Source organism: Oncorhynchus clarkii, chromosome 2 (assembly GCF_045791955.1).
Source record: "Oncorhynchus clarkii lewisi isolate Uvic-CL-2024 chromosome 2, UVic_Ocla_1.0, whole genome shotgun sequence".
NCBI lineage: Eukaryota > Metazoa > Chordata > Actinopteri > Salmoniformes > Salmonidae > Oncorhynchus > Oncorhynchus clarkii.
The window spans coordinates 91543057-91566146 of NC_092148.1; the positions used below are offsets into that span (position 1 = coordinate 91543057).

General features: G+C 44.0%; 2 protein-coding genes across 3 annotated transcripts in view; both read left to right on the forward strand.

Annotated features, from left to right (window-relative positions):
• The window catches only part of LOC139376285 (uncharacterized), a 1125987-nt gene that overhangs the window by 102319 nt on the left and 1000578 nt on the right, over window positions 1–23090 (forward strand). The window lies entirely within an intron of this gene.
• Window positions 6396–23090, forward strand: part of LOC139383181 (neuroplastin-like) — a 77661-nt gene continuing 60966 nt past the window's right edge. The window contains exon 1 of one of the 2 annotated variants that reach the window (XM_071127611.1): window positions 6396–6595. In XM_071127611.1, coding sequence (XP_070983712.1) covers window positions 6505–6595 — 91 coding nt within the window. In that variant the 5' untranslated portion in view covers window positions 6396–6504. The remainder of the gene's footprint in view (window positions 6596–23090) is intronic. The other variant, XM_071127600.1, reaches the window with a different exon arrangement.

A 23090-nucleotide genomic window follows, 5' to 3' on the forward strand; every position in this document is an offset into this window, starting at 1 on the left:
TGTCATATAGACGTGTAATTGTGTAATACAGATTTTACAATGTGTATACATTAGTAATTACAATAACATTAAAACGAGTATATTTTAGTTCCATTCAAAAACACAGAAAATCTCATCTCTGAACCTGTATAGGAAGGAAACACCTTCCAGCTAGACCCCTTCACGTATACAGTGCCTTGCGAAAGTATTCGGCCCACTTGAACTTTGCGACCTTTTGCCACATTTCAGGCTTCAAACATAAAGATATAAAACTGTATTTTTTTGTGAAGAATCAACAACAAGTGGGACACAATCATGAAGTGGAACGACATTTATTGGATATTTCAAACTTTTTTAACAAATCAAAAACTGAAAAATTGGGCGTGCAAAATTATTCAGCCCCTTTACTTTCAGTGCAGCAAACTCTCTCCAGAAGTTCAGTGAGGATCTCTGAACGATCCAATGTCGACCTAAATGACTAATGATGATAAATACAATCCACCTGTGTGTAATCAAGTCTCCGTATAAATGCACCTGCACTGTGATAGTCTCAGAGGTCCGTTAAAAGCGCAGAGAGCATCATGAAGAACAAGGAACACACCAGGCAGGTCCGAGATACTGTTGTGAAGAAGTTTAGAGCTGGATTTGGATACAAAAAGATTTCCCAAGCTTTAATCATCCCAAGGAGCACTGTGCAAGCGATAATATTGAAATGGAAGGAGTATCAGACCACTGCAAATCTACCAAGACCTGGCCGTCCCTCTAAACTTTCAGCTCATACAAGGAGAAGACTGATCAGAGATGCAGCCTGTCCATAGGACAACAATCAGTCGTATATTGCACAAATCTGGCCTTTATGGAAGAGTGGCAAGAAGAAAGACATTTCTTAAAGATATCCATAAAAAGTGTTGTTTAAAGTTTGCCACAAGCCACCTGGGAGACACACCAAACATGTGGAAGAAGGTGCTCTGGTCAGATGAAACCAAAATTGAACTTTTTGGCAACAATGCAAAACGTTATGTTTGGCGTAAAAGCAACACACCATCCCCACTGTCAAACATGGTGGTGGCAGCATCATTGTTTGGGCCTGCTTTTCTTCAGCAGGGACAGGGAAGGTGGTTAAAATTGATGGGAAGATGGATGGAGCCAAATACAGGACCATTCTGGAAGAAAACCTGATGGAGTCTGCAAAAGACCTGAGACTGGGACGGAGATTTGTCTTCCAACAAGACAATGATCCAAAACATAAAGCAAAATCTACAATGGAATGGTTCAAAAATAAACATATCCAGGTGTTAGAATGGCCAAGTCAAAGTCCAGACCTGAATCCAATCGAGAATCTGTGGAAAGAACTGAAAACTGCTGTTCACAAATGCTCTCCATCCAACCTCACTGAGCTCGAGCTGTTTTGCAAGGAGGAATGGGAAAAAATGTCAGTCTCTCGATGTGCAAAACTGATAGAGACATACCCCAAGCGACTTACAGCTGTAATCGCAGCAAAAGGTGGCGCTACAAAGTATTAACTTAAGGGGGCTGAATAATTTTGCACGCCCAATTTTTCAGTTTTTGATTTGTTAAAAAAGTTTGAAATATCCAATAAATGTCGTTCCACTTCATGATTGTGTCCCACTTGTTGTTGATTCTTCACAAAAAAATACAGTTTTATATCTTTATGTTTGAAGCCTGAAATGTGGCAAAAGGTCGCAAAGTTCAAGGGGGCCGAATACTTTCGCAAGGCACTGTAATATTGACGCTTCGAACACTACGACAGAGTCACTGCGGAAAATAGTACGCGGCGTCACCTGGATATGTGTGCAACAAAAAGTACCACATTCACCTTCTGCTACCATTTCTGTCGAGCCGTCTACGCGTACAGTTTGACGCGTGCGTTCGATAAATCCAACTTATGCACCACCCAGAACGCACTGCAACTTCCTCTGCAATGCAATGCTGCAAGTCAAACGCAGCGTTTTCATTGGAAATTAATGTAATTCTGGTGTACCAATATGCAATGACACTGTCTCAGTGTCCGGGTCATCTACTGTATCTGTACTGTAGGGGGCAGCAGAGGAATGCTCCGGGTCATCTACTGTATCTATACTGTAGGGGGCAGCAGAGGAATGCTCCGGGTCATCTACTGTATCTGTACTGTAGGGGGCAGCAGAGGAATGCTCCGGGTCATCTACTGTATCTGTACTGTAGGGGGCAGCAGAGGAATTCTCCGGGTCATCTACTGTATCTGTACTGTAGGGGGCAGCAAAGGAATGCTCCGGGTCATCTACTGTATCTGTACTGTAGGGGGCAGCAGAGGAACGCTCCGGGTCATCTACTGTATCTGTACTGTAGGGGGCAGCAGAGGAATGCTCCGGGTCATCTACTGTATCTGTACTGTAGGGGGCAGCAGAGGAATGCTCCGGGTCATCTACTGTATCTGTACTGTAGGGGGCAGCAGAGGAACGCTCCGGGTCATCTACTGTATCTCTACTGTAGGGGGCAGCAGAGGAACGCTCCGGGTCATCTACTGTATCTGTACTGTAGAGGGCAGCAGAGGAATGCTCTGGGTCAACTACTGTATCTGTACTGTAGGGGGCAGCAGAGGAATGCTCCGGGTCATCTACTGTATCTGTACTGTAGGGGGCAGCAGAGGAATGCTCAGGGTCATCTACTGTATCTGTACTGTAGGGGGCAGCAGAGCAATGCTCCAGGTCATCTACTGTATCTGTACTGTAGGGGGCAGCAGAGTAATGCTCCGGGTCATCTACTGTATCTCTACTGTAGGGGGCAGCAGAGGAACGCTCCAGGTCATCTATTGTATCTCTACTGTAGGGGGCAGCAGAGGAAGGCTCCAGGTCATCTACTGTATCTGTACTGTAGAGGGCAGCAGAGGAATGCTCTGGGTCAACTACTGTATCTGTACTGTAGGGGGCAGCAGAGGAATGCTCCGGGTCATCTACTGTATCTGTACTGTAGGGGGCAGCAGAGGAATGCTCAGGGTCATCTACTGTATCTGTACTGTAGGGGGCAGCAGAGCAATGCTCCAGGTCATCTACTGTATCTGTACTGTAGGGGGCAGCAGAGTAATGCTCCGGGTCATCTACTGTATCTCTACTGTAGGGGGCAGCAGAGGAACGCTCCAGGTCATCTATTGTATCTCTACTGTAGGGGGCAGCAGAGGAAGGCTCCAGGTCATCTACTGTATTTGTACTGTAGGGGGCAGCAGAGGAACAATCTGACACCATTCAGGCAGACTACAAATGTGTTAATTTTTTTTAGCTGGATTACCTGAATTATGGCAGCAATGCATCGATTTATGCTTGACAGATGGCCGCGTTTGTGTTGAAAGCTTTCTGGCATGCCTTTCAACCTACGTTTTCAACTTGACCTTGTTATCTGGAAATTGTACGCCTAATTCTTTCAGGGAAGGTTAAAACGCATTACAAGGTAAGGTAAACATGTAGGTTTTAAAGTAGGCCTAGTGTTTATCATGGAGGGTTTACAGTAGGCCTAGTGTTTATCATGGAGGGTTCACAGTAGCCGTACTAGTGTTTATCGTGGAGTGTTTACAGTAGGCCTAGAGTTTATCGTGGAGGGTTTACAGTAGACCTACTAGTGTTTATCATGAAGGGATTACAGTAGGCCTAGTGTTTATCGTGAAGGGTTTACAGTAGACCTACTAGTGTTTATCATGAAGGGTTTACAGTAGGCCTAGTGTTTATCATGAAGGGTTTACAGTAGACCTACTCGTGTTTATCATGAAGGGTTTACAGTAGGCCTGGTGTTTATCATGAAGGGTTTACAGTAGGAATAGTGTTTATCATGAAAGGTTTACAGTAGGCCTAGTGTTTATCATGAAGGGTGTACAGTAGACCTACTAGTGTTTATCATGAAAGGTTTACAGTAGACCTACTAGTGTTTATCATGAAGGGTTTACATTAGGAATATTGTTTATCATGAAGGGTTTACAGTAGACCCACTAGTGTTTATCATGAAAGGTTTACAGTAGACCTACTAGTGTTTATCATGAAAGGTTTACAGTAGACCTACTAGTGTTTATCATGAAGGGTTTACAGTAGACCTACTAGTGTTTATCATGAAGGGTTTACAGTAGGAATAGTGTTTATCATGAAAGGTTTACAGTAGGCCTAGTGTTTATCATGAAGGGTGTACAGTAGACCTACTAGTGTTTATCATGAAGGGTTTACAGTAGACCTACTAGTGTTTATCATGAAGGGTTTACAGTAGACCTACTAGTGTTTATCATGAAAGGTTTACAGTAGGAATATTGTTTATCATGAAGGGTTTACAGTAGGCCTACTAGTGTTTATCATGAAGGGTGTACAGTAGGCCTAGTGTTTATCATGAAGGGTGTACAGTAGGCCTAGTGTTTATCATGAAGTGTAGGAGAGATCAGTTTGTGGGTCGGTGTTCTTCCATTGCCAGGCTGCCATGTTCTCCTGCTGTTTGAGTTCACAGTGAAACAGGCCAACAGTATATATTAGGGTTTATCCTTTAGCCTTGGAGGGGAGATCATTTTGTGGCTCATTCAGACACAAGATAACTTGGCAAGCGTTGCCTGTCTGACTGCCACCTGTCCTACTGCTGTATGAGGGAGTTGACAGTGAAATAGGATTAAAAGTCCCAATAAAGCCTGGCTGCAAACTGAGGTCAGGGCTTAGCCAGGTGTCTGTGTGCCTGTCTGTGGGGTGGGGTCAGCTTGACCCATTGAACATCAGGTAGCATTGAACCAGGTAGCATTGAACCAGGTAGCAATGAACCAGGTAAATTTGAACCAGGTAGCAATGAACCAGGTAGCATTGAACCAGGTAGCATTGAACCAGGTAGCATTGAACAAGGTAGAATTGAACCAGGTAGAATTGAACCAGGTAGAATTGAACCAGGTAGCAATGAACCAGGTAGAATTTAACCAGGTAGGATTGAACCAGGTAGCATTGAAGCAGGTAGAAATGAACCAGGTAGCAATGAACCGGGTAGAATTGAACCAGGTAGCAATGAACCAGGTAGCATTGAACCAGGTAGAATTGAACCAGGTAGCAATGGACCAGGTAGCATTGAACCAGGTAGCAATGAACCAGGTAGCAATGAACCAGGTAGAATTGAACCAGGTAGCAATGAACCAGGTAGAATTGAACCAGGTAGAATTGAACCAGGTAGCATTGAACCAGGTAGAATTTAACCAGGTAGAATTGAACCAAGTAACATTGAACCAGGTAGAATTGAACCAGGTAGCATTGAACCAGGTAGAAATGAACCAGGTAGAATTGAACCAGGTAGAAATGAACCAGGTAGCAATGAACCAGGTAGAATTGAACCAAGTACAATTGAACCAGGTAGCATTGAACCAGGTAGCATTGAACCAGGTAGAAATGAACCAGGTAGCATTGAACCAGGTAACAATGAACCAGGTAGCATTGAACCAGGTAGAAATGAACCAGGTAGCAATGAACCAGGTAGCATTGAACCAGGTAGCATTGAACCAGGTAGAATTGAACCAAGTAGTATTGAACCAGTTAGAATTTAACCAGGTAGCATTGAACCAGGTAGAATTGAACCAGGTAGTAATGAACCAGGTAAATTTGAACCAGGTAGCAATGAACCAGGTAGATTTGAACCAGGTAGCATTGAACCAGGTAGAATTGAACCAGGTAGAATTGAACCAGGTAGCATTGAACCAGGTAGAATTGAACCAGGTAGCAATGAACCAGGTGGCATTGAACCAGGTAGCATTGAACCAGGTAGCATTGAACCAGGTAGCATTGAACCAGGTAGCATTGAACCAGGTAGATGGCTGCTGAACATATATGCCATTTAGCAGATGCTTCTATCCAAAGCGACTTACCTACCAATACGTCATGTCACATGACCTATTGTATTCTATTCTAGGCTATATGCTTCTAATCTATTCTATTGTAAATCTACTATTTGTTTATTGAACGACCATAATGATAAGGGTGGCTTCTAAATAACTTGCAAGGCATGATATTCCCATCTGAACTGTCCTCTGGCTTTCAGATTCTAAGAAAAAGCCCTATAGGGATGTACTAAATGATAATTATCCTACACTGTAGTGTACACAGCAACTAACATATATTGTTCTATCCATGCAGCCTACAAAATGTAATCTCGCGGGATTTGCCACCGCAGATGAGAAAGGGTCCCTTCCCAATTGAAGTTGAAAAGTAAAATGGTTAGTGTTTGGTAGGGATTGTGGTTAAGGTAAGGGTTTTACGGTTAGGATATAGGGTAGGGACGTACCAGGGATCCCAGATAGCACTAACCGAGGAGAAAGGTGGTTCCTTCGAGTGATTTCATCACCACGCACCGCCACTGCACAGGTGGCGTGGCGTCATGCACTCGTCGGTTGAGCGAGCGCGCCGCGGTTTTTGCGTGACCCGATTGGAGTATTAGAGGAAGCTTCCTTCGGTCAGATTGATATCTACCCGGTAACCTGGTCTCCCCACTCCACACCACCACTATCCATATTACCGGCATCTACCACCCGAGTCGATGCTACCTGGAAAACGAAGTGCCGAAATTATGTCGGTTTCGGTGGCGTTCATTGGAGTACTGATGCTGCATTCGGTCTCCTCGCAGAACGGTAAGAATGTGAAGTGCACGGTTGCCCTGCCGCTCGGTAGAAATACCGGGACATCATGGCTCCTTGCGGGTTTTTGACTGGACGCTCAATGATCTTGCTTCAAATTCTGTCATAATATCGGGGCCCTGGATTTAAATGTTGTGCGTCAAAATCCTTGCGGTGGATATTGATTTATAGGCTATCCACATGATTTTCAGTGGATGTAGTAGAAAATGGCAGCAAATTACAAGGACATATTTCGACCCTCTTATATTTATTTTATTGTATTAATTATGTTCATACCCGAGCAATGCGGTGAATAGAATTTCAAAATTAAGGCTATGAATTGAATTGAATTATTATCGAATAATAGCATATTAGCACCCATGCGAGTCATTTGTTACAAAGTGCCAATAAACCATGTATGGTCATCACTGTCAATTGGATGGATGGTTTCCCGTTATTAATACAGACCTACGATGAATTTATACATTACTTTAAACTAGCCTAGGCCTATATGTTTATCTATGTCCACAAAATACATGTTTTATTTCCTAATGACATTACATCTTCATTAGAATGTAAAGGGGACTTGACCATGAGGAGCCGTGACTTGTTATACGTGTACAGTAAGTTGTGATATCATCACATAGGACTATCTGATCATGGCCCCGCTCAAATGTAAAAAAACAACAACAACCGTTTAGTTCTCCCTCCTTGTCCTCTCTCAAATAACCCTGCATTCACCTGGTCTGGTCGTGGCTACATCAAAGCATAATTTCAACTCCTACAGGTTGAAATGAACGAGAAACACCTCACAGACAGACGTTTAGAACAGAACGCTATTCAGTCATGTTGTGTGTCCAGATGTAATTGTAAGATGCTTGATGATTGGTATATGCAGCTAGCCAGAGAAGCAGAGAGGCAGGCAGTCAGAGAGGCAGGCAGTCAGAGAGGCAGGCAGTCAGAGAGGCAGGCAGGCAGGCAGGCAGGCAGGCAGGCAGGCAGGCAGGCAGAGAAGCAGATGCAGGCAGTCAGAGAGGCAGGCAGTCAGAGAGGCAGCGAGGCAGGCAGTCAGAGAGGCAGGCAGTCAGAGAGGCAGGCAGGCAGTCAAATCTAATCACATTTTATTGGTCACATGCAGATGTTATTACGGGTGTTGCGAAATGCTTGTGTTCCTAGCTCCAACAGTGCAGAGAAGCAGGCAGAAAGGCGGGCAGGCAGAGAAGCAGGCAGGCACTGACTGACTGTAAATAGCTCCACCAGTCCATTCTGCTGCATGTTGCTATTTTTAGACTGTAGATCACTCAGCACTGGGAACCATAGCTTTGATATGTCCTCTCTTCTCCTGGAACACACACACCACTATGCCTTTAATCTCCTCTCCTGGAAGAGAAGAATGGATCGGTTAACTCTTCACAGAGAGAGATGCAGGACAAGGCACTGTGGAATGCTATTGATTTAAAGTAACTGTCCAGTGTTTCCAGATGTCTATGAAATATGACCTATAATTACTTACAATATCAATGAAATAGTTTTCCTTCCCCCAAAAATTGTATGTTAATTAAGTATGTTTATAAATTCTGTTAAACTCTGAGTGGTTGATTTGAGTTTGGGGGTGGGGTACCCCCGGGGGGGGGGGTACCCCCAGTACCCCCCCATCCCTTCCACCCACACATAATTATTTCTATTTTTTTAATAGAAAGTGACATATCATTTGAAAACAGGTCTAGTCTTTTTGGAAATCAAACTGAAATCTTACTGCTGGCAATGTCATAAAAATGCAACTCAAGGTGTTCTTAATATTTTGTCCACTCAGTGTTTATCATTCCTGTAAGACAAAAAAAAAAACTTTTCACAAGCCCTTTGCTTTTAAATTGTGTTCCTAAGGGAATTTATGCATGTTTAGAGCACCACCATTAGGTAAGGAAAAATGTAAACAACAAAATGTTGCACAAAAATATCATTTTAGAACAGTAATTGGAGATAAAATATGTCACCAATCAAGACTTTTAAATCTCTTATCCCCCCCCCTTCACCCCTGAGAAAAAGCAACAACATCTATAGTAGTTTCTGAGACCTTTATCTGAATTCTGTAGTTCACACCTTTCTAACAGTACTAAGTATGTGTTTGTAGGACTTATAGTTTTGAAACCAAAATGTACTTTATGAGGGTAGTATACAATATTGAGATACACGTTTGAGGTGTTTTTTATTTTTTTTATCTATGCTTTGGCCACAAATAAGACAATAGGGTGAGTCAACAACAGTATTTGGCTATGAGTTAACAGAATATTAGCTTTTGTAAGTGCGGCAGTGCGGCAGGGTAGCCTAGTGGTTAGAGCGTTGGACTAGTAACCGGAAGGTTGCAAGTTCAAATCCCCAAGCTGACAAGGTCTGTCGTTCTGCCCCTGAACAAGGCAGTTAACCCACTGTTCCTAGGCCGTCATTGAAAATAAGAATTTGTTCTTAACTGACTTGCCTAGATAAATAAAGGTGTAAAAAAAAAAAAATAGTTTTCCTTCCCCCAAAAATTGTATGTTAATTAAGTATGTTTATAAATTCTGTTAAACTCTGAGTGGTTGATTTGAGTTTGGGGGTGGGGTACCCCCGGGGGGGGGGGGTACCCCCAGTACCCCCCCATCCCTTCCACCCACACATAATTATTTCTATTTTTTTAATAGAAAGTGACATATCATTTGAAAACAGGTCTAGTCTTTTTGGAAATCAAACTGAAATCTTACTGCTGGCAATGTCATAAAAATGCAACTCAAGGTGTTCTTAATATTTTGTCCACTCAGTGTTTATCATTCCTGTAAGACAAAAAAAAAAACTTTTCACAAGCCCTTTGCTTTTAAATTGTGTTCCTAAGGGAATTTATGCATGTTTAGAGCACCACCATTAGGTAAGGAAAAATGTAAACAACAAAATGTTGCACAAAAATATCATTTTAGAACAGTAATTGGAGATAAAATATGTCACCAATCAAGACTTTTAAATCTCTTATCCCCCCCCCTTCACCCCTGAGAAAAAGCAACAACATCTATAGTAGTTTCTGAGACCTTTATCTGAATTCTGTAGTTCACACCTTTCTAACAGTACTAAGTATGTGTTTGTAGGACTTATAGTTTTGAAACCAAAATGTACTTTATGAGGGTAGTATACAATATTGAGATACACGTTTGAGGTGTTTTTTATTTTTTTTATCTATGCTTTGGCCACAAATAAGACAATAGGGTGAGTCAACAACAGTATTTGGCTATGAGTTAACAGAATATTAGCTTTTGTAAGTGCGGCAGTGCGGCAGGGTAGCCTAGTGGTTAGAGCGTTGGACTAGTAACCGGAAGGTTGCAAGTTCAAATCCCCAAGCTGACAAGGTCTGTCGTTCTGCCCCTGAACAAGGCAGTTAACCCACTGTTCCTAGGCCGTCATTGAAAATAAGAATTTGTTCTTAACTGACTTGCCTAGATAAATAAAGGTGTAAAAAAAAAAAAAAAAGTGAGATTTTCACTGGAGACAAACTTGGTCTTCAGAAAGTATTTACACGCCTTGATTTTTCATATTATGTTGTTACAAACTGGGATTAAAATGTATTTAATTGTCTTTTTTCCCCGTCAACAAATCTACACAAAATACAAAAAAATATATATATAGTGCCAGTCAAAAGTTTTAGAACATCTACTCATTCAAGGGTTTTTCTTTATTTTTTAAAAACTATTTTCTACATTGTAGAATAATAGTGAAGACATCAAAACTATGAAATAACACATGGAATCATGTAGTAACCAAAAAAGTGTTAAACAAATCAAAATATATTTTATATTTGAGTTTCTTCAAAGTATCCACCCTTTGCCTTGATGCCACTCTTGGCATTCTCTCAACCAACTTCATGAGGTAGTAACCTGGAATGCATTTCAATTAGCAGGTGTGCCTTGTTAAAAGTTAATCTTTGGAATTTCTTTCCTTAATGTATTTGAGCCAATCAGTTGTGTTGTGACAAGGTAGGGGTGGTATACAGAAGATAGCCCTATTTGGTAAAAGACCAAGTCCATATTATGACAAGAACAGCTCAGATAAGCAAAGAGAAATGACAGTCCATCATTACTTTAAGACATGGTCAGTTAATTCGGAAAACTTTCAAGAACTTTGAAAGTTTCTTCAAGTACAGTCACAAAAACCATCAAGCGCTCTGATGAAACTGGCTCTCATGAGGACCGCCACAGGAAAGGAAGACCCAGAGTTACCTCTGCTGCAAAGGATAAGTTCATTAGAGTTACCAGCCTCAGATTTCACCCCAAATAAATGCTTCACAGAGTTCAAGTAAAAGACACATTTCAACATCAACTGTTCAGAGGAGACTGCGTGAATCAGGCCTTCATGGTCGAATTGCTGCAAAGAAACCACTACTAAAGGACACCAATAATAAGAAGAGACTTGCTTGGGCCAAGAAACACGAGCAATGGACATTAGACTGGTGGAAATCTGTCCTTTGGTCTAATGAGTCCAAACTTGAGATTTTTGGTTCCAACCACTGTGTCTTTTTGAGATGCTTGGCACATCTAGCCACTGCGATTTTTTGCCCATTCTTCAAGGCAAAACTGCTCCAGCTCCTTCAAGTTGGATGGGTTCCGCAGGTGTACAGCAATCTTTAATTCATATCACAGATTCTCAATTGGATTGAGGTCTGGGCTTTGAGTAGGCCATTCCAAGACATTTAAATGTTTCCCCTTAAACCACTCAAGTGTTGCTTTAGCAGTATGCTTAGGGCCATTGTCCTGCTGGAAGGTGAACCTCCGTCCCAGTCTATAATCTCTGGAAGACTGAAACAGGTTTCCCCCAAGGATTTCCCTGTATTTAGCGCCATCCATCATTTCTTCAATTCTGACCAGTTTCCCAGTCCCTGCCGATGAAAAACATCCCCACAGCATGATGCTGCCAACCACCATGGGATGGTGTTCTTGGAGTGATGAGAGGTGTAGGGTTTGCACCAGACAGTGATTTTAGTTTCATCTGACCAGAGTACCTTCTTCCATATGTTTGGGGAGTCTCCCACATACCTTTTGGCGAACACCAAATGTGTTTGCTTATTTCTTTTCTAAAAAATGGTTTTTGTCTGGCAACTCTTCCGTAAAGCCCAGCTCTGTGGAGTGTACGGCTTAAAGTGGTCCTATGGACAGATATTCCAATCTCCGCTGGGGAGCTTTGCAGCTCCTTCAGGGTTATCTTTTGTCTCTTTGTTGCCTCTCTGATTAATGCCCTCCTTGCCTGGTTTGTGAGTTTTGGTGGGCGGCCCTCTCTTGGCAGGTTTGTTGTGGAGCCATATTCTTTCCATTTTTTAATAATGGATTTAATGGCGCTCCGCTGGATGTTCAAAGTTTCTGATCTCTTTTTTTATAACCCAACCCTGATATGTACATCTCCACAACTTTGTCCCTGACCTGTTTGGAGAGCTCCTTGGTCTTCATGGGGCCGCTTGCTTGGTGGTGTTTTAGACTCTGGGGCCTTTCAGAACAGGTGTATATACTGAGATCATGTGACACGTAGATTGCACACAGGTGGACTTTATTTGACTCATTCTGTGACTTCTGAAGGTAATTGGTTGCACCAGATCTTATTTAGGGGCTTCATAGCAAAGGGGGTGAATACATATACACACACCACTTTTCCGTTTTTTATTTTTAATAATTTTTTGAAACAAGTTTTTTTTTTCATTTCACTTCACCAATTTGGACTATTTTGTGTTTGTCCATTATGTGAAATCCAAATATAAATCTATTAAATTACAAGTTGTAATGCAACAAAATAGGAAAAATGCCAAGGGAGATGAATACTTTTGCAAGGCACTGTATATCTTGATTAGATCAGTATTCAACCCCTTGAGTCAATGTGACATGACATGACAATGACATGTTAGAATCATCTTTGGCAGCGGTAACAGAGGTGAGTGTTTCTGGGTAAACCTCTAAGAGCTTTCCACACCTGGATTGTGCATCATTTGTCCATTATTCTTTTTACAATTCTTCAAGCTCTGTCAAAATTGGTTGTTGATCATTGCTAGACAGCCATCATTTTCAGGTCTTGCCATAGATTTTCAAGCAGATTTAAGTCAAAACTGCATCTCGGACACTCAGGAACATTCACTGTGTGTCACCTCTCCTCAGTGGTTTAGATAGGTGTAATCAATGTATGGTTGTGAAGTAACATATGGGACTCCAAAGTTTCTAAGTGAATAGTGTAGGCCTATAAAGGCTATGTTATAGATGGCTTTTCTTCAACTGTCTCAGAACACATGGGAAGAAAAGGCCTAAGAGCAGAGCATAGTAGAGCAGAACAGAGCATAGTAGAGCAGAACAGAGCAGAGCAGAACAGAGCATAGTAGAGCAGAACAGAGCAGAGCAGAACAGAGCAGAGCAGAACAGAGCATAGTAGAGCAGAACAGAGCATAGTAGAGCAGAACAGAGCACGGTAGAGCAGAACAGAGCATAGTAGAGCAGAACAGAGCATAGTAGAGCAGAACAGAGCATAGTAGAGCAGAACAGAGCATGGTAGAGCACGGTAGAGCAGAACAGAGCACGGTAGAGCAGAACAGAGCAGAGCAGAACAGAGCATAGTAGAGCAGAACAGAGCACGGTAGAGCAGAACAGAGCACGGTAGATCAGAACAGAGCAGAGCAGAACAGAGCATAGTAGAGCAGAACAGAGCATAGTAGAGCAGAACAGAGCATAGTAGAGCAGAACAGAGCATAGTAGAGCAGAACAGAGCATAGTAGAGCAGAACAGAGCAGAGCAGAACAGAGCAGAGCAGAACAGAGCATAGTAGAGCAGAACAGAGCCCGGTAGAGCAGAACAGAGCATAGTAGAGCAGAACAGAGCATAGTAGAGCAGAACAGAGCATGGTAGAGCAGAACAGAGCATGGTAGAGCAGAACAGAGCACGGTAGAGCAGAACAGAGCACGGTAGAGCAGAACAGAGCAGAGCAGAACAGAGCATAGTAGAGCAGAACAGAGCACGGTAGAGCAGAACAGAGCACGGTAGATCAGAACAGAGCAGAGCAGAACAGAGCATAGTAGAGCAGAACAGAGCGTAGTAGAGCAGAACAGAGCATAGTAGAGCAGAACAGAGCATAGTAGAGCAGAACAGAGCATAGTAGAGCATAGTAGAGCAGAACAGAGCATAGTAGAGCAGAACAGAGCATAGTAGAGCAGAACAGAACAGAGCAGAGCAGAACAGAGCAGAGCATAGTAGAACAGAACAGAGCATAGTAGAGCAGAACGGAGCAGAGCAGAACAGAGCAGAGCAGAACAGAGCATAGTAGAGCAGAACAGAGCATAGTAGAGCAGAACAGAGCATAGTAGAGCAGAACGGAGCAGAGCAGAACAGAGCATAGTAGAGCAGAGCAGAACAGAGCATAGTAGATCAGAACAGAGCAGAGCAGAACAGAGCATAATAGAGCATAGTAGAGCAGAACAGAGCAGAGCAGAACAGAGCATAGTAGAGCAGAACAGAGCATGGTAGAGCAGAACATAGCATGGTAGAGCAGAACAGAGCAGAGCAGAACAGAGCATAGTAGAGCAGAACAGAGCATGGTAGAGCAGAACAGAGCAGAGCAGAACAGAGCATAGTAGAGCAGAACAGAGCATGGTAGAGCAGAACAGAGAATGGTAGAGCAGAACAGAGCACGGTAGAGCAGAACAGAGCACGGTAGAGCAGAACAGAGCACGGTAGAGCAGAACAGAGCACGGTAGAGCAGAACAGAGCACGGTAGAGCAGAACAGAGCATGGTAGAGCAGAGCAGAACAGAACAGAGTATAGTAGAGCAGAACAGAGCATAGTAGAGCAGAACAGAGCATGGTAGAGCAGAACAGAGCATAGTAGAGCAGAACAGAGCATGGTAGAGCAGAACAGAGCATGGTAGAGCAGAACAGAGCATGGTAGAGCAGAACAGAGCATAGTAGAGCAGAACAGAGCATAGTAGAGCAGAACAGAGCATGGTAGAGCAGAACAGAGCATAGTAGAGCAGAACAGAGCATGGTAGAGCAGAACAGAGCATGGTAGAGCAGAACAGAGCATGGTAGAGCACAACAGAGCACGGTAGAGCAGAACAGAGCAGAACAGAGCATAGTAGAGCAGAACAGAGCATAGTAGAGCAGAACAGAGCATGGTAGAGCAGAACAGAGCAGAGCAGAGCAGAACAGAGCATAGTAGAGCAGAACAGAGCATAGTAGAGCAGAACAGAACATAGTAGAGCAGAACAGAGCATAGTAGAGCAGAACAGAGCATAGTAAAGCAGAGCAGAACAGAGCATGGTAGAGCAGAACAGAGCAACTACAGACCACAGGGGAGACACCATTTATATCAACTAATGGCTATTCATATTTGAAGCCTCACCAGATTTAACCTACTGCTGAGATAAAGACTCCCCACAGTGCGTGTGTGCTTGCCTGTGTGTGTGTGTGTGTGTGTGTGTGTGTGTGTGTGTGTGTGTATGTGTTTCACTTGGCCTCAATGCCAGAGCATGGTAGAGCAGAACAGAGCAGAGCAGAACAGAACAGAGCATAGTAGAGCAGAACAGAGCATAGTAGAGCAGAACAGAACAGAGCAGAGCAGAACAGAGCAGAGCATAGTAGAACAGAACAGAGCATAGTAGAGCAGAACGGAGCAGAGCAGAACAGAGCAGAGCAGAACAGAGCATAGTAGAGCAGAACAGAGCATAGTAGAGCAGAACAGAGCATAGTAGAGCAGAACGGAGCAGAGCAGAACAGAGCATAGTAGAACAGAGCATAGTAGAGCAGAACAGAGCAGAGCAGAACAGAGCATAATAGAGCATAGTAGAGCAGAACAGAGCAGAGCAGAACAGAGCATGGTAGAGCAGAACAGAGCATGGTAGAGCAGAACAGAGCATGGTAGAGCAGAACAGAGCAGAGCAGAACAGAGCATAGTAGAGCAGAACAGAGCATAGTAGAGCAGAACAGAGCATAGTAGAGCAGAACGGAGCAGAGCAGAACAGAGCATAGTAGAGCAGAGCAGAACAGAGCATAGTAGAGCAGAACAGAGCAGAGCAGAACAGAGCATAATAGAGCATAGTAGAGCAGAACAGAGCAGAGCAGAACAGAGCATAGTAGAGCAGAACAGAGCATGGTAGAGCAGAACAGAGCATGGTAGAGCAGAACAGAGCAGAGCAGAACAGAGCATAGTAGAGCAGAACAGAGCATGGTAGAGCAGAACAGAGCAGAGCAGAACAGAGCATAGTAGAGCAGAACAGAGCATGGTAGAGCAGAACAGAGCAGAGCAGAACAGAGCATAGTAGAGCAGAACAGAGCAGAGCAGAACAGAGCAGAGCAGAACAGAGCATAGTAGAGCAGAACAGAGCATAGTAGAGCAGAACAGAGCACGGTAGAGCAGAACAGAGCATAGTAGAGCAGAACAGAGCATAGTAGAGCAGAACAGAGCATAGTAGAGCAGAACAGAGCATGGTAGAGCACGGTAGAGCAGAACAGAGCACGGTAGAGCAGAACAGAGCAGAGCAGAACAGAGCATAGTAGAGCAGAACAGAGCACGGTAGAGCAGAACAGAGCACGGTAGATCAGAACAGAGCAGAGCAGAACAGAGCATAGTAGAGCAGAACAGAGCATAGTAGAGCAGAACAGAGCATAGTAGAGCAGAACAGAGCATAGTAGAGCAGAACAGAGCATAGTAGAGCAGAACAGAGCAGAGCAGAACAGAGCAGAGCAGAACAGAGCATAGTAGAGCAGAACAGAGCCCGGTAGAGCAGAACAGAGCATAGTAGAGCAGAACAGAGCATAGTAGAGCAGAACAGAGCATGGTAGAGCAGAACAGAGCATGGTAGAGCAGAACAGAGCACGGTAGAGCAGAACAGAGCACGGTAGAGCAGAACAGAGCAGAGCAGAACAGAGCATAGTAGAGCAGAACAGAGCACGGTAGAGCAGAACAGAGCACGGTAGATCAGAACAGAGCAGAGCAGAACAGAGCATAGTAGAGCAGAACAGAGCGTAGTAGAGCAGAACAGAGCATAGTAGAGCAGAACAGAGCATAGTAGAGCAGAACAGAGCATAGTAGAGCATAGTAGAGCAGAACAGAGCATAGTAGAGCAGAACAGAGCATAGTAGAGCAGAACAGAACAGAGCAGAGCAGAACAGAGCAGAGCATAGTAGAACAGAACAGAGCATAGTAGAGCAGAACGGAGCAGAGCAGAACAGAGCAGAGCAGAACAGAGCATAGTAGAGCAGAACAGAGCATAGTAGAGCAGAACAGAGCATAGTAGAGCAGAACGGAGCAGAGCAGAACAGAGCATAGTAGAGCAGAGCAGAACAGAGCATAGTAGATCAGAACAGAGCAGAGCAGAACAGAGCATAATAGAGCATAGTAGAGCAGAACAGAGCAGAGCAGAACAGAGCATAGTAGAGCAGAACAGAGCATGGTAGAGCAGAACATAGCATGGTAGAGCAGAACAGAGCAGAGCAGAACAGAGCATAGTAGAGCAGAACAGAGCATGGTAGAGCAGAACAGAGCAGAGCAGAACAGAGCATAGTAGAGCAGAACAGAGCATGGTAGAGCAGAACAGAGAATGGTAGAGCAGAACAGAGCACGGTAGAGCAGAACAGAGCACGGTAGAGCAGAACAGAGCACGGTAGAGCAGAACAGAGCACGGTAGAGCAGAACAGAGCATGGTAGAGCAGAACAGAGCAGAGCAGAACAGAGCATAGTAGAGCAGAACAGAGCATAGTAGAGCAGAACAGAGCATGGTAGAGCAGAACAGAGCATAGTAGAGCAGAACAGAGCATGGTAGAGCAGAACAGAGCATGGTAGAGCAGAACAGAGCATGGTAGAGCAGAACAGAGCATAGTAGAGCAGAACAGAGCATAGTAGAGCAGAACAGAGCATGGTAGAGCAGAACAGAGCATGGTAGAGCAGAACAGAGCATGGTAGAGCACAACAGAGCACGGTAGAGCAGAACAGAGCAGAACAGAGCATAGTAGAGCAGAACAGAGCATAGTAGAGCAGAACAGAGCATGGTAGAGCAGAACAGAGCAGAGCAGAACAGAACAGAGCATAGTAGAGCAGAACAGAGCATAGTAGAGCAGAACAGAACATAGTAGAGCAGAACAGAGCATAGTAGAGCAGAACAGAGCATAGTAAAGCAGAGCAGAACAGAGCATGGTAGAGCAGAACAGAGCAACTACAGACCACAGGGGAGACACCATTTATATCAACTAATGGCTATTCATATTTGAAGCCTCACCAGATTTAACCTACTGCTGAGATAAAGACTCCCCACAGTGCGTGTGTGCTTGCCTGTGTGTGTGTGTGTGTGTGTGTGTGTGTGTGTGTGTGTGTGTGTATGTGTTTCACTTGGCCTCAATGCCAGAGCATGGTAGAGCAGAACAGAGCAGAGCAGAACAGAACAGAGCATAGTAGAGCAGAACAGAGCATAGTAGAGCAGAACAGAACAGAGCAGAGCAGAACAGAGCAGAGCATAGTAGAACAGAACAGAGCATAGTAGAGCAGAACGGAGCAGAGCAGAACAGAGCAGAGCAGAACAGAGCATAGTAGAGCAGAACAGAGCATAGTAGAGCAGAACAGAGCATAGTAGAGCAGAACGGAGCAGAGCAGAACAGAGCATAGTAGAACAGAGCATAGTAGAGCAGAACAGAGCAGAGCAGAACAGAGCATAATAGAGCATAGTAGAGCAGAACAGAGCAGAGCAGAACAGAGCATAGTAGAGCAGAACAGAGCATGGTAGAGCAGAACAGAGCATGGTAGAGCAGAACAGAGCAGAGCAGAACAGAGCATAGTAGAGCAGAACAGAGCATAGTAGAGCAGAACAGAGCATAGTAGAGCAGAACGGAGCAGAGCAGAACAGAGCATAGTAGAGCAGAGCAGAACAGAGCATAGTAGAGCAGAACAGAGCAGAGCAGAACAGAGCATAATAGAGCATAGTAGAGCAGAACAGAGCAGAGCAGAACAGAGCATAGTAGAGCAGAACAGAGCATGGTAGAGCAGAACAGAGCATGGTAGAGCAGAACAGAGCAGAGCAGAACAGAGCATAGTAGAGCAGAACAGAGCATGGTAGAGCAGAACAGAGCAGAGCAGAACAGAGCATAGTAGAGCAGAACAGAGCATGGTAGAGCAGAACAGAGAATGGTAGAGCAGAACAGAGCACGGTAGAGCAGAACAGAGCACGGTAGAGCAGAACAGAGCACGGTAGAGCAGAACAGAGCACGGTAGAGCAGAACAGAGCACGGTAGAGCAGAACAGAGCATGGTAGAGCAGAACAGAGCAGAACAGAACAGAGCATAGTAGAGCAGAACAGAGCATAGTAGAGCAGAACAGAGCATGGTAGAGCAGAACAGAGCATAGTAGAGCAGAACAGAGCATGGTAGAGCAGAACAGAGCATGGTAGAGCAGAACAGAGCATGGTAGAGCAGAACAGAGCATAGTAGAGCAGAACAGAGCATAGTAGAGCAGAACAGAGCATGGTAGAGCAGAACAGAGCATAGTAGAGCAGAACAGAGCATGGTAGAGCAGAACAGAGCATAGTAGAGCAGAACAGAGCATGGTAGAGCACAACAGAGCACGGTAGAGCAGAACAGAGCAGAACAGAGCATAGTAGAGCAGAACAGAGCATGGTAGAGCAGAACAGAGCAGAGCAGAACAGAACAGAGCATAGTAGAGCAGAACAGAGCAGAGCAGAACAGAGCATAATAGAGCATAGTAGAGCAGAACAGAGCAGAGCAGAACAGAGCATAGTAGAGCAGAACAGAGCATGGTAGAGCAGAACAGAGCATGGTAGAGCAGAACAGAGCAGAGCAGAACAGAGCATAGTAGAGCAGAACAGAGCATGGTAGAGCAGAACAGAGCAGAGCAGAACAGAGCATAATAGAGCATAGTAGAGCAGAACAGAGCAGAGCAGAACAGAGCATAGTAGAGCAGAACAGAGCATGGTAGAGCAGAACAGAGCATGGTAGAGCAGAACAGAGCAGAGCAGAACAGAGCATAGTAGAGCAGAACAGAGCATGGTAGAGCAGAACAGAGCAGAGCAGAACAGAGCATAGTAGAGCAGAACAGAGCATGGTAGAGCAGAACAGAGAATGGTAGAGCAGAACAGAGCACGGTAGAGCAGAACAGAGCACGGTAGAGCAGAACAGAGCACGGTAGAGCAGAACAGAGCACGGTAGAGCAGAACAGAGCACGGTAGAGCAGAACAGAGCATGGTAGAGCAGAACAGAGCAGAACAGAACAGAGCATAGTAGAGCAGAACAGAGCATAGTAGAGCAGAACAGAGCATGGTAGAGCAGAACAGAGCATAGTAGAGCAGAACAGAGCATGGTAGAGCAGAACAGAGCATGGTAGAGCAGAACAGAGCATGGTAGAGCAGAACAGAGCATAGTAGAGCAGAACAGAGCATAGTAGAGCAGAACAGAGCATGGTAGAGCAGAACAGAGCATAGTAGAGCAGAACAGAGCATGGTAGAGCAGAACAGAGCATGGTAGAGCAGAACAGAGCATGGTAGAGCACAACAGAGCACGGTAGAGCAGAACAGAGCAGAACAGAGCATAGTAGAGCAGAACAGAGCATAGTAGAGCAGAACAGAGCATGGTAGAGCAGAACAGAGCAGAGCAGAACAGAACAGAGCATAGTAGAGCAGAACAGAGCATAGTAGAGCAGAACAGAACATAGTAGAGCAGAACAGAGCATAGTAGAGCAGAACAGAGCATAGTAAAGCAGAGCAGAACAGAGCATGGTAGAGCAGAACAGAGCAACTACAGACCACAGGGGAGACACCATTTATATCAACTAATGGCTATTCATATTTGAAGCCTCACCAGATTTAACCTACTGCTGAGATAAAGACTCCCCACAGTGCGTGTGTGCTTGCCTGTGTGTGTGTGTGTGTGTGTGTGTGTGTGTGTGTATGTGTTTCACTTGGCCTCAATGCCAGAGCATGGTAGAGCAGAACAGAGCAGAGCAGAACAGAACAGAGCATAGTAGAGCAGAACAGAGCATAGTAGAGCAGAACAGAACAGAGCAGAGCAGAACAGAGCAGAGCATAGTAGAACAGAACAGAGCATAGTAGAGCAGAACGGAGCAGAGCAGAACAGAGCAGAGCAGAACAGAGCATAGTAGAGCAGAACAGAGCATAGTAGAGCAGAACAGAGCATAGTAGAGCAGAACGGAGCAGAGCAGAACAGACCATAGTAGAGCAGAGCAGAACAGAGCATAGTAGAGCAGAACAGAGCAGAGCAGAACAGAGCATAATAGAGCATAGTAGAGCAGAACAGAGCAGAACAGAGCATAGTAGAGCAGAACAGAGCATGGTAGAGCAGAACAGAGCATGGTGGAGCAGAACAGAGCAGAGCAGAACAGAGCATAGTAGAGCAGAACAGAGCATGGTAGAGCAGAACAGAGCAGAGCAGAACAGAGCATAGTAGAGCAGAACAGAGCATGGTAGAGCAGAACAGAGAATGGTAGAGCAGAACAGAGCACGGTAGAGCAGAACAGAGCACGGTAGAGCAGAACAGAGCACGGTAGAGCAGAACAGAGCACGGTAGAGCAGAACAGAGCACGGTAGAGCAGAACAGAGCATGGTAGAGCAGAACAGAGCAGAACAGAACAGAGCATAGTAGAGCAGAACAGAGCATAGTAGAGCAGAACAGAGCATGGTAGAGCAGAACAGAGCATAGTAGAGCAGAACAGAGCATGGTAGAGCAGAACAGAGCATGGTAGAGCAGAACAGAGCATGGTAGAGCAGAACAGAGCATAGTAGAGCAGAACAGAGCATAGTAGAGCAGAACAGAGCATGGTAGAGCAGAACAGAGCATAGTAGAGCAGAACAGAGCATGGTAGAGCAGAACAGAGCATGGTAGAGCAGAACAGAGCATGGTAGAGCACAACAGAGCACGGTAGAGCAGAACAGAGCAGAACAGAGCATAGTAGAGCAGAACAGAGCATAGTAGAGCAGAACAGATCATGGTAGAGCAGAACAGAGCAGAGCAGAACAGAACAGAGCATAGTAGAGCAGAACAGAGCATAGTAGAGCAGAACAGAACATAGTAGAGCAGAACAGAGCATAGTAGAGCAGAACAGAGCATAGTAAAGCAGAGCAGAACAGAGCATGGTAGAGCAGAACAGAGCAACTACAGACCACAGGGGAGACACCATTTATATCAACTAATGGCTATTCATATTTGAAGCCTCACCAGATTTAACCTACTGCTGAGATAAAGACTCCCCACAGTGCGTGTGTGCTTGCCTGTGTGTGTGTGTGTGTGTGTGTGTGTGTGTGTATGTGTTTCACTTGGCCTCAATGCCACTAATGTATGATGTTTTCAGTCAGTGAGACAGGTTGTCTTTTAATAGATTAATACAACAGGACTGTTTCAATTCATTTCCCACTGGTGAGAGAATAACATATGATTTGAAAATAACAAAGCAAAGTCACCTACAGTACATCTAGTAGATATGGGGGATTAGATATAATAGAGTAGATATGGGAGATTAGATGTAATAGAGTAGGTATGGGGGATTAGATGTAATATAGTAGGTATGGGGGATTAGATGTAATAGAGTAGGTATGGGGGATTAGATGTAATAGAGTAGGTATGGGGGATTAGATGTAATAGAGTAGGTATGGGGGATTAGATATAATAGAGTTGGTATTAGATATAATAGAGTATGTTTGGGGGATTAGATATAATAGAGTAGGTATGGGGGATTAGATGTAATAGAGTAGGTATGGTGGATTAGATATAATAGAGTAGGTATGGGGGATTAGATGTAATAGAGTAGGTATAATAGAGTAGATATGGGGGATTAGATATAATAGAGTTGGTATTAGATATAATAGAGTATGTTTGGGGGATTAGATGTAATAGAGTAGGTATGGGGGATTAGCTGTAATAGAGTAGGTATGGGGGATTAGCTGTAATAGAGTAGGTATGGGGGATTAGATATAATAGAGTAGGTATGGGGGATTAGCTGTAATAGAGTAGGTATGGGGGATTAGCTGTAATAGAGTAGGTATGGGGGATTAGATATAATAGAGTAGATATGGGGGATTAGATATAATTAGAGTAGATATTGGGGATTAGATATAATAGAGTAGGTATGGGGGATTAGATATAATAGAGTAGGTTTTGTTGGATTAGACATCATGTAGTATGTATGGGGGATTAGATGTAATAGAGTAGATATGGGGGATTAGATATAATATAGTAGGTATTGTTGGATTAGACATCATGTAGTATGTATGGGGGATTAGATGTAATAGAGTAGATATGGGGGATTATATATAATAGAGTAGATATGGGGGATTAGATATAATATAGTAGGTATTGTTGGATTAGACATCATGTAGTATGTATGGGGGATTAGCTGTAATAGAGTAGGTATGGGGGATTAGATGTAATAGAGTAGGTATGGGGGATTAGATGTAATAGAGTAGGTATGAGGGATTAGATGTAATAGAGTAGGTATGGGGGAGTAGATATAATAGAGTA